At 41.5% G+C, this 12,765-nt stretch overlaps 1 protein-coding gene across 2 annotated transcripts in view; it reads left to right on the plus strand.

The window, feature by feature from the left end:
* Positions 1-12,765, plus strand: part of LOC125890468 (EGF-like repeat and discoidin I-like domain-containing protein 3) — a 149,661-nt gene that overhangs the window by 94,130 nt on the left and 42,766 nt on the right. For both annotated transcript variants that reach the window (XM_049579133.1, XM_049579134.1), the window contains exon 5: positions 990-1,171. In XM_049579133.1, coding sequence (XP_049435090.1) covers positions 990-1,171 — 182 coding nt within the window. The remainder of the gene's footprint in view (positions 1-989; positions 1,172-12,765) is intronic.

A 12,765-nucleotide genomic window follows, 5' to 3' on the forward strand; every position in this document is an offset into this window, starting at 1 on the left:
AAAACTGTATATTGTGGTATGTCTTGTCTTCATCTAGCATACCGTATGGATACATACCCCTTTTCCATCTGTTTCTTCACTGTGTTTCATTTCTCATGTGTTTTCTATTATTATTTGATTTCCCAACAGGCTTTTTTATGGAAACACAAAGAAGTAGTTGTTTTGCAGCACCATAAATTCTCTGCTGAATAAACATTGCCCGAACCCCTTTCACCATAGGTATATCTATTAAATGCTCTTGGTGTGCCTGGACATACCAGTTAGGATTAAAGGGAAAATGTGTTGCCTAAAGAAGAAAGGACGGGTGTTTTTGTCTGACGATGCTGCTGTCATGCCTCCCCACTTTCATACTGCAGCATGTAGGATGTTTAAAGCTGTTACAAAGCTTGTTGACATTTGGGATGATGCTGTCCAGAAGTGGCCACAGCTTCTTGGGAGGGAGTCTTAGGGCTCTGTTACAGATGGGAGAGATGAAGGAGAAAGCCGTTAGTCATGAGGATGTGGACAGCATGAAGGAGGAGATGAGTCCTCATGTTGACTGGAGTGACTCAAAAGGAATTTGCCATCATGGAAACATTAGGAATTTTCTTTTGATGAATCAAAGCAGAATTTATTGTAAGAGAAGTTAGGGTGGACAAATTTATGACCACCTCAAAGACAAGGTCTAAATAAGAGGTTATCACAAAGATACAACAACAGAGAGCGAAGGGAAAGTTGCAGTTTTAATGACTGCGCCTGAAACTGCAGAAGCAGAGGAGGCTGAGGTTTTCATCTCTGAGATAAACAACAATATCGACTCTGATGTGAAGACGCTGAGGAAAAAAATAAAACAAAATATGGAGGACAAAATCACTGACATTACAGAATCCTGTCTTTGTGGTATTTTTAGAAATCTATATGCACTGCACAGGCTGAGTTGCACGTGTTTTTTGAGAGCTGAAATTACATGAAAGGTTCGTCTGTCTCCCTCTCTTCCTCTCTTCACTCAGGATGCTCTGGACCACTGGGCATGGAGGGTGGTATAATCTCCAACCAACAGATAACAGCCTCCTCCACCCACCGCGCTCTTTTCGGCTTGCAGAAATGGTACCCGTACTTTGCACGCCTCAACAAGAAGGGCCTGGTCAATGCCTGGACTGCTGCCGAAAATGACAGATGGCCGTGGATCCAGGTAAAGCACGGTCACAGGGCAGGACACACGCAAAGCTGGGCCAGGGCCAAACACGAGCAAATGAAGAGACAGTCTAAAGTATAAATACAATTTATTCTGTTGTTTGTTGTTCCCTACCATGTAACGTTACTTGGTTGTGGTTTATGGAGAATAAAATGTCAAAATAAAATGCTAACTTTAGAGGTAATTACCGATACTGTAAAGGTGATGTCTCACTTACTGGTAATAAAGCACAATACAAAATGTGAGCTGAGGGTAGAACAGATGCAGGTGTAGTCAAGTGTGAGGAACAATGTGAAAGGGCATAACTGCTTTCAGCTAGTGGCTGTTGCATCTGTGGTGATGCTCTGTGCCAGCTCTTGTTTTGACAATTACTTGCGACATGCTAACAGTCGTAGCCGCACTGGCCCTCACTGTATTCTTTGTCATAAACTGAGTTGGTAATAGAACAAAAGTATGGTGCTGCACAATATTATAATTACTGGATGCATTCATTGATTCTTTCTTTTTGTTGTGTCTCATGTAAATTCTGATCTGCAAATCGCTGCGCTGTCAAGAGAGAGAGATTTGGTGTATAATTTTACACAACACTCAACAGTAATTTTCCTGTTATCCGTGAAAAATATCAACAATTCAGTCCCTCTTTTTCTCCTTTTGTAAAAACTTCAGAGTGGTTTCATGACCACCGAGGGGCCTTCATCCAAAATAGCCCTATGTGTTGTGAAATGAAAAGCAGAAAAGCATTGATGCAAGTCTTACTTAGGCTTTTATAAAGCTAACCTTCATGCTGTGTCATAAGTCGGCACTTATTGTGAAAGAGCCATGTACAGTCGGCAGATCAATTCAGTGGATTGTGGGATTGGGCCTGTTTTAATGCAGGAAAATCAGTCCCACAGTGCACTGTTAGAGATCTTTAAGCCTAGGAACTTGCATGTTGCAGGTCTGATTAGATGAGGCATGATTTAAAGCTGTAGATGGTAACTTTTATGTATGTGGAACTGTCAGTATTTTCACACAGCACTAAATGAGACAGAGAATCTGTGAAAAAAATCATACTCCTCCACCTACTCCATTGACTTGTGCATTTCTAATGACCTTACTGCATGTGAAAGAAAGCAACCAGTCACAGCTGAGGAGTCTCTAATGCAGCTGTCAATCATGTCAATCACTGCTCATGAACTGCAGTCAAACTGTCAACTAGGCAGTGCTGATCAAATATAAATCAAGATTCAGATGTTTTCATATTTTAGTGTACTGTTTAGCTGTATAATGAGAAGGCTGGCCAAGCCAGTGGTCAGTGCTCAGTTTTTTGGTCAACTACTTCCAACATGGCATCTGGGTTCTCATTTTATAGCTAAACAGTACACTAAAATATGTTTCTGAAAACATTTGTGGTGAGAAATGGGTAAAGCAGTGACAAAGCCTAGATTCATATTTGATTGACATGATTCAGAGCTGCTGAAGAGGAAGGACATGATCAGTTTCATGCCATGATGTGGATATACTGTAGTGACAGTTTCGGAAAATATCACACAAAGTCATCCTGAAGTGATCTGATCTGCTGTGTAAAGAAGTAATAGTCATACACCGTGACCCTGAGCTGAAACTGTTGTGGCATATAGAACAATTGTGTTGCTATGATATATTAATGTCCCCTTATAAGTCCAGTCCAGACCAAAGGGTTGTTACCAATGACACCCGCACCCCACAGACTGCATTGTATTGACAATATAGGTAGATAGAAAACGTAATTAATCCCATAGCTAGTTGGTTATTGAACTACTATATAAGTGATGTTTTTTCAGCTTTGTTACATTTCTATTTCTCCTGAGTCACTTCTGTTATGACAGAAATGCTGACAGCAACCTTTGACATGTGCTGTTATCAGATACATGATACACGGACAGTGAACCGTGAACAAATATAATAGAATCACATACTACAGCGTAATGGAGAAAGTGAAGCTGTACCTAACAATAAGAGAATAGTAACAGGGCAAAAATAAATTGTAAAAAAAAAAAGGAAAGCGAGAGAGAGAGCGAGTCAAAGAAACAGCCGACATGAGTGAGAGAAAAGGAGCCTGGCACATGGAGAGGCTGAGGAGAGCGGGACATAAAACATTCAGGCGGTTTGTTTGACTTTAATGATGCCACGTGGGATGTTGCGCGGGATGCTGTAGGCATTGTGTGTTTCTACAGAGGGCCTGGATAATTGGGACGTGAGTACAGAGGTGTACAGTCGTGTCAGTGTTTTGGGATTATGCTAAGGAGTTGGCGGTGTGCTTTTGTAGTGCGGAGTGATGTGGCGTGACTGCGTGTGCATGTCTGTCATGTGAAATAGGTTATAGTGACATACTGTATGACAACCCTATCAGAGTCGGGATCAGATTTGTCTGGCTATTTGCGGGGGTTTCTCTGGTGCAGTGCGTGTCTTTGGATGTCAGCCAGTGTCAGCTCTTTCAGATCAAATACAGGGCCAAAGTACTTTGAATAATACATGATAGAAGTGCAGACGAAGCCTGAATTCACTGTATATGTTTTTGTTTGTGTTAATGTCGGTTGGTGTGTTGAGCTCGCAACTGTTCACACATCTACTATACTGTGAGAATATCAGTTCTCCACAGCCTCACCACGACTAGCTCACACATAAAATTGCATTTGAACACTCAAGGGAAATATGCTGCCGGTCTGACCAATATCAGCAAAATATAGCCCCAGCCGGCTGCGCTGGAAGAATGAAACAATCCAAATCACTTGTGAAGGATAAGAGGGTCTAAACATAATTTAATGGGAGCTAAACAGTTAATGACCAAATGTTTTGATGCAGATCTCCATCAGTCAGGTTGTGTGTTCTGACTTATATATACATATACATATATATATATATATATATATATATATATATACACATACACATACACACTTTGCTTAAACTCCAATCCTGTGTCTGTCTGGGAAGCTTTTTTATTTTCATTCCAGTGTAAACATAAAAAATTCAGCTCTACAGTCTGTTATGAGTTTGACACCTGACCCTGACAAATGCCTTCTCACAATGTGTTTTATAATCTCAGCATGACTGTTATTGTTAGCACTTGAATACAACTTTTGGATACAGACACCATGGAGCAGAAAGTGTTATTCTGCTTTCTTGAAAAACATTTTTATGCCGTGGCTGGAGGTATTATGCTTTTGAGTTGTTGGTAAATCTGTCCGTCCCCCCATCCCATTGTCCATCCCATCCTTGTGAACACAATATCTCAAGAATGCCTCGAGGAAGTTTCCTCAACTTTGGCACAAACGTCCACTTGGACAAAGGAGAGTTTGGTGGTCATAGGTCAAAGGTCAAGGTCACTGTGACCTCACAAAACATGTTTTTGGCCATAATTCAAGAATTCATGTGTTAATTGTGACATCATTTCACACAAATGTCTAAAATGATAAAGTGATGACGTTTTATATCCAAAAGGTCAAAGGTCAACTTCACTGTGACATCATAATGTTACACAAAAGCACCTTCTGGCCATTATTCAATGTTATAACTCAAGAACTGAAGGGGAGACATTTGGTCAGATACTCAATTGGTGACACTTATCTTGAGTGCTGACTGTGAAGATCTTATATGCTGCCTGGGGGTGAAGATGTGGATGAAGCATCCATGTTTTCACAGACATAGCCGTAAACTTTAAGTGCAACTTGAGTGGTGCGCGGAGGCATACGGTGGTATAAGGCATAAGGCGGTAATTCTAGTTTTGACTGAACGCTATCAAATTTCCCACCAAAACTTATTGCAGCACTCTGAGCTAGGAACAGATGTCTGCTCTGAGTAATTCATCACTCTCTAACAGCTGTCTAACAGTTGTGACCACCTCTTCTCAGGTAAAACTCTCTGACAGGTGGTTGGTGGGGCTGCCTATTCCTGGTGCTGCCACAATGTCTTAGTGCCGTTTCAGACCTGGGCTTTTTGTGCAGACCATTTCAAATCCTTTCAACGTTCGCAATGCCCCTTTGACCAAACACAATGATTGCATATCACTGCCTATTACTGTGAGGTTGTGACATGGTCTGGAGTATTTTTACACCGTGCTCTTTGAAGGATATTGGTTGAGTGGCCACTCTTACAATGAGTCACCGGTAGTACAAACTTTCTCTGGTGTGTGACTGTGGTTAGATGCAATATAAAGACCATACGGTTGAATTACCAAACATCATATACCGGTAGATCAGCCAAAATATGTAGTTTGAGTATGCACGTGTGTAGTAAAATGTATGGTAAAAGAGCAAAAAATTAGAAGGATAAAAAGGATGAGGCTCTTTGAATATGTGTGTTGGTGTGTGTGTGTGTGTGTGTGTGTGTGTGTGTGTGTGTGTGTGTTCACATGCCTTTTTTTATACAACAGTGCCACAGGGCTCTTTGGTAGCTTCAAGGACACAGGACAGTGTAATTGTTACAATGCTGCCGCAATTCCCTGAACAGTTTTGATCTCAGTGTGTAATCATCAGAGGTTATTTTCTCACTATATGCTCCTGACCTTTTGTATGCATGTGCTTGTGAGGTCTTGCTCATTGCTATGATTATATTTGGTAATTGTACCAGTGATCTTGGTAATATACAGACGTTGGAGTAGTCAGTTACATTTTCACCACTGTAGCTGCAACTAAATGTGTTTTTGCCTGTTTAAATGAGGCTTAATGAGCTCTGGAGAGAATTTAATGGAAAATATAAAATAGGTTATTTGATGTTCTTCCTTATTGTTTAGCAGAGGCCCTTAAGGTTCTGATATAATATAAGATAAGGGGTCCCTGACAGCCGCACTGTAAGTATTTGAGAGGAAGAATTATGAATGAATTAAGTAAATTTTCAGTCACGATTAGGGCCACAACCAAGATTTTTTTTAACATTGATTATACAGTTGATCATACTCAAAGTGCTTGTTTTGTCAGACCAACAATAAATCCTGTTAGACACAATGAAAAGAGACTGCAAATCCTCACATCTGTTTATGTCAGTTTTGCTTGAAAAATTACTGAAATTATTGGTTGATTATTTCAATAGTTAATGAATTTTTTGTCCATACATTGACATGTCAGCCCTAGTTAGAATGCATGACTCAGATTTGCTTATGACATTTCTGTGCTCTAAGTCTGGATGAAAGCATAAATCCAAAGAACAAAAACAATGTTAATACCGAGATTCTCTGCACATTAACACAACCTGTGTCTTTATTCACTGTAACGTCAGATCTGCCTTGTTATAAGCACGATAAATAGTCATTACTATACTGTACCTTTGATCTCAAAGGCCCAATGGGAAATCAATAGTCCCATGACCTTATTGATCATTTCTTAAAAATTAATGTGGAAAAACATTTCCAAACACGTGCTTCAAAGATGTTTTGTCCCTGAAGGTGGTGTGTGAATGACTGCTACAGGACATAATCAGTTCCAGGATGTTGCCGATGGTTACACGCTGAATATTTTCTCACAGCATGCGAGTGTTTTTCTGAGGGAAAACAGGTTAAATCACACCATGCAAACAAGTGGTGCTTTATTTGTGTTCCAAAATAAAGTGAGAGAACAGAGATTATTTGATGTAGAGGTTCTTTTCTTTGGAGACTCATACATTTCACCCAGAGCACAAGACACTGTTTGTTTTAGGAGAAGCGAGGAAGGGTGAAATGGTGAGAGGGTAAGAGTTCATTTTAAAGTCTGTCTTCGACAATGTTCCTTGTAGCTCTCACAAACTTGTCGGCTAAGGACACGTAATTCTGTAATTTTTTTTTTTTTTTTTTTCACTAAGACATTGTTATTCAGCACCTGAATGAAGATTTGCATCAAAATATCAGCCCTGTCTTGTAGAAATTACGTTTATATACAACAGATTTGAAACAGAAAATATGTTTTTAAGGGAAACATAATGCCGAGCAAATCACAGTTTCTAATAACATAATGAGAAAATGTTGTGGATTAACATACCTGGCAAGTTGCTAAAATGTTGGCACTTAATGTGTCAGCAGAATATTCAGTGACAACATTTTTATTTGTTTTCCTAAGAATGCAATCTAGCAATACACTATCAACTTATATGGTGACGACAGCATTGTATTTTTTTCTTGTTACCTTTGTTATGAACATTTAACCCAAAGCACATTCTTTCCCTTACCATAACCAAAGTGCTTTTGTTGTCTTAACCCAGAGGTAGGCAACCTGCAGCCCTTCTCCAGCAGCTCCCTGTGGCTTTGACAAAAAATATATAGAAATGAATAACAGTTACTTTTAAACACAGATTTTATTTATCACTGTTGTAGCCCTAAATGTGTGGCCCATACACTGAATGAAAAAAAAAAGATTAAAATCTTGTCATCTATGTGTGTCATACATCTACAGGCTGGCGCCTTTTCCTAAAATCTGCCGAATCTTAATAGTGATGGCTAGTCTTGGGTCTCCTGAGTGAGGCTAGCTATTGATTCCAAATTAAAAAAAATGTCTCAGAGGAAAACAAAGAATTTCATAGTGAGTGGACAGATTAGTTTGCTGCAAAGTTTAAGTACCTAATAATCATGAATAGCCCACCACAGAGTAGCTACTTTGTTGTAAGACATATTAATGAAAACTTAGACCTATTAGGAATGTTTTTAGGCTCATTTAGATTAAATAGGCTGTATTTCCATCACTAAAAGGCACAAATATGTGTTGCAGCTCCAGAAAGATTTTTTTAGCCAAAAATGGTTCATAGATGGTAATGTTTACTGACCCCTGCCTTAACCTAATACAAGAGTCTTGATAAATATCTGGAATTCTGGTTTTACAGTCCTGCACTTTGTGTGTCCACCATTCATCCCCACCCCCTCCCTGCAAAACCAGAGTGGAAACCTAAATATAGTGTTTCATTAACTTAAATATTCATTTATTTCCCATAACCACTGATCCTGTTAGGGGTTGCGGGGGGCTAGAGCCTATCCCAGCTGACACTGGGTGAGAGGCAGGGTACACCCTGGACAGGTCACCAGAGTATCACAAGACAGACAACCATTCACACTCACATTCACACCTACGGCCAATTTAGAGTCACCAATTAACCTGCATGTCTTTGGACTGTGGGAGGAAGCTGGAGTACCTGGAGAAAACCCAGTGCCCCTTCTGTGCAAACTCTGCACAGAAGGACTCCCCCGCCTCGGAATTCGAACTCTCAACCCTGGGTTCGAACCAGGAACCCTCTTGCTGTGAGGTGACAGTACCAACTACTGCACCACTGTGCCGACCAACAATAGGTTGCAAAACACAAAGTAGTAGACAATCATGCTAATTTTGGGGGAATAAACGTATTTATCACAATTTTGGCATGAAGATGGACTGTGTTTGAAGTGGTTTAGTGGGCGTGTAAGTGAAATGAGTTCATCTATGCCCCTGTCATCAAAATTTGAGTTCAACTGCACAATGTATTAAAGAATAATGGCAATTTTGTGAAACAGCTATAGTCACAGGAAGACAGTATATCAAAAAACAAACTTTTTCGGGGTCATACATAGTTAGGTGCTAAATTTATTGTGGTGTAATGTGTAATTCTCAGTGTAATATTTGTTTGTAATTTAAGCATGTTAGGTGTACTGTCTCTCACACTGAGGTGTTTTACTTCCACCTGACACATATAAGTCTGCGGGCGAAGGTCTGCCCTTGGAAGATGTTGCCAACGAAGCCTTACTCAAACAAATAAATGCATCACTATTAGCGCTGGCGTGACAGACGTATGTTTCTGAGTGGTCATTAAAAATGTGAAGGATCACCCCAATTACCCCCTCGGTGACCTTTTAGTGACAGGGCTTCTAATTAGTGCGAGAAGTATCTATCTCTATGGAGAAAACTGAGAAGAGCGAAGAACTGCAGTGAATGAGAAAGAGTGGGTCATAGCGGCTCTGAGCCTCTAAGAGGGGTCTTTATGTATAATTAAGTTGATATGCTGGTTTAAGTATGTGGAAAAGTGTGTGTTATTGACTCATGTCACTACAAATGTAAATTAGAAAGGAAATCAACGCTGCAATAGAATTATTATTCATTACTCCATTAGTTTTTGACAGTTCAGACAAGGTCGGTGAACATAAACAGTTCTTTTCTTGTGCTGGATCTGTGCGAGCTGGTGCTCTAATACCTAATGTCCTCAGGAGACACAGCTTACAGTTTTTTTTTCATTAACAGAAAAGGAGTTTATGACTTAGTGAGCTATGTTTGAGTTTACACTCTCAAATATTTTACTTGTAAATTGCCTTATTTCATAGTAATGCCAACATCCCTGCACCGGAAAATGAGCTCAAGCCCCCGGAATACTATCCTGAATGTGGAGTCATTGTCAGTGAAGTTAGACTTCCATTTCTCGTGGATCGGCTTTAAAATGGTTCATGTTCTTCCAGAGAAACTGACTTCAATTTCACAAGCATTAAACTGAAATATAGTCTTGTTTGTTTGCAACATCACATTAAGTTTTTTTGTTGTCTAGAATGCAGTATCTCAAAAAAACAGAACGGGAAGAATATATGCGACCTTGAGCCATACTCCTCCAATTCATAGGAGTAATTTAAATTCTGTTTTAGTCTGCATTTCTTTCCTTAGGTTTGGCCATTTCAGGTTAATGGTCCTTTGCTTAACACTCACTCAGTACTGTATTATTGCTGCCCTTCTGTTCTGCAGCTATGGAAGACTAGACAGCTGTGTTTTTATATTTTGTCAGAGGGTGAGATAGATGAGCCAAAGAGTGTTTTTTCCCTGAAAATGAAGCAGCTTGTTGTGAGTGTAGTGCCAAAATGATTAATGAATAATAGTCATCACCGTTTATTTACTTTATCTCATTTGTCACAGACTATCACAAGTGTGTTACAGTATTATGAAACTGAAATTGCCTTGTGTTATCCTGTCCTACTTTTTGTGTCAATATTAATATCCACTGTAAAATAAATAAATAAATAAATAAGTAAATAAAGTAGGCAGTGTGTGTGCAGTGTGAATGAGTAACCACAGGCTTCTTCATGTTGTCACAGTGAAGTGAGCTGTCGTCAGCTGTCATTGGCCCTTAAGAGAAATAAGAAAATAACTCCAGAGACTTCTCTCATTTTTTAGTTCACCAGAATTACAGTGAGAGTGAGGCAGTGTTGTAGTAGACCAGCAACGAGGGGTTTAAGACATAGGCTGTGGAAAAAGGCATGTGGCATGTGTAACATCGCTCATACTGTCAGTCTCTGAGGCTTGCTGCCATACTTTAATCGGAGGTGGATTATTCAAACTGGCCAAAGACATGTGTGCATGGATGGAGAGTGGGAGGAAGCAACAACCATCACTACGTGAGCGTAATAAGCTGAGACTCATGTCAATCAAACAAGAATGTTTCAAAATCATACACTGCATAAAAACAATGGATGGATTTTGAAGCCTTTAGTTTGACATTTTGGCTGTCACCATTGAGGATTTTTGGAGCCAGAAGTGACCATATTTGGACAAAAGGGAGGAGCTGTAAAGGAGAGAGGGGTGAATCTGACTTAAAGACTGTAGCTATGCCTCGCAGACAGCCTGTCACTTAAAGCTGCCCTGCCTTTAATAATGTGTAACTTTAAGACAAAGGGCTCTAGTTTCCCGGTGCAGCACAGGGTGGCACAGGGTGGCGAACCCCGTGCAGAGCTAGTTTTGAGCAGCGCAACCCGAGGCGCGCTCAGTTTGGTAGTTTGGCAGACCGAGGTGCGCCAAGATTGGTGTGGCGGCGCAGCAGGGGGAGGTGTCCACAGATCCAGCTTGGCGCAGTGACAGTTTAGTGCCAAAAGGCTCTGTTGAAGGTGCGCTAAAAGCTCGCCAGCTGAAATCAGGTCTACTGTCAGCGCAGGCGGAGCGCAGACGGTGTAAGCCGAAGTTTGGCTGACCAGCAGACAGTGCGCACACGTCACCAAAACCTCACAGGCAGGTTTCCAGAATATCAGGCACATTAACAATGCAATAAATACCCACAAAAACCACTATTCAATGCAACTATCTGCAATCAGCACATAAATGTATCTCTATATCGACTGTCCCGTCACATCTGATGTCAGATCAAAGGGGATTGGCACTGTTTGGCACGTTTGGCATGCGTAATGGAAACCCAACCTGATTTGATTAACAAAACTAATGAGTTCACATCCCTCTCAGCCAACCACAAACAGCCACAGCATCAGATAGGGAGTATATATTCAGCATCTGTCATCTTAGAAAAGTCAAAAGAAAAGAAACAGAGTGAGACTGCGAGAGAGAAAGAGAGAGCACACGCGCGCACGAGAGAAACGCGACATTGATTTACAATTGTGGTGACCTCCTCCCAGGCTACCTTTGCATCATCAGCCCGTGAAGGTCTGCTCGCAGTTCCGTATATTCGGACACTGTGAGCTTGGACCTCCCGGACCAAAACATCAGTTTCCTCCTGGGAGAAGTTTGGCCGTCTGACACTGCTGCTCTCTTCTGCCATGGCGAATTGAGTAAACTCTCATTACGCTTTCACGCGGCACATTTAAGGGCGAGGAGAGGGTCTCATTTGATTGGTGTGATGTGTGTAAAACCCACTCCACGCCTTCTCTCCTCCCTCTTTCCGACTTGCACCGGTAGGAGGGACGGAGGTGGGGTAGAGGAGTAGCTGCGCCAGGGCGCACAGTGTGCCAAACTTACAAAATCCGCCTGGCCACACCCAGTTGGCGAAGTGCAGGTGCGCTGCGCCTCTGCCACGCCCAGTCTGCGAAACTAGAGCCCTAAGTGGTATGTAAATGGATGATTTGTATAAAAGTTAACCCCCTCATCTTTATTACTACTCTTAACTTGGGCATTTTAACATTGTGGTCCATGGAAATTGACTCGCTTTTGAAGCCAGCCTCATGTGGCCATTCATAGAACTGCAGTTTTTGGCACTTCCTTGTTGACTGGTCCTGGCATTCACCTGGATGCCACTGCTGCAGACCGAGTACCCCCCCTCATGGCAGCAGCAATCCCTGATAATAGTGGTCCCTCCAACAGGACAATGTCCCATGCTACACCACAAAAACCATTCAGGAATAGACCAAAGAACATGACAAAGAGTTGCAGGCATCAACCTGGTCCCCAGATCCCAATCCCATCAAACATTCATGGGCTTTGGAGGTACCCTCGATTAACGGTGGGGCCTCCTTGGATTGGACCTGTCTCTGACCTCCCGAGGCATGGACACCCCTGGGGAGGGGAGTACTGTGGTGTCAGTGACTGTGACGTTGGCACCAGATCCTTAGAGTCCTGTTGGTAATCAGGTGGGATGCTGGTGTGTCCGATGTATGCGAGATCAAATTGGAATCTGGGGAATTTCAAGGCCAGGTGGGCGCTTAGAGCTCTTTGTCATGTTCCTCTGGCCATTCCTGAGCAGTTTTTGCAGTGTGTCATGGCATGGTCCTGTTCAGGGTGCCACTGCATTTGGAGAGTGTCTGCAATAGTGTTTAGGTGGTGGAGTGTGTCAAGAAAATGATCAGTGTTATTCACTTTACTTGTAAGTGCTTTTAATGTTTTGGCAGAATGGTGTGCATTAGATGGCTGGTGGAATGACTTGTAGGAGAGATGCTGGCCTTGTAT

This window comes from Epinephelus fuscoguttatus, linkage group LG6 (assembly GCF_011397635.1).
Source record: "Epinephelus fuscoguttatus linkage group LG6, E.fuscoguttatus.final_Chr_v1".
In the NCBI taxonomy this organism is placed as follows: domain Eukaryota; kingdom Metazoa; phylum Chordata; class Actinopteri; order Perciformes; family Serranidae; genus Epinephelus; species Epinephelus fuscoguttatus.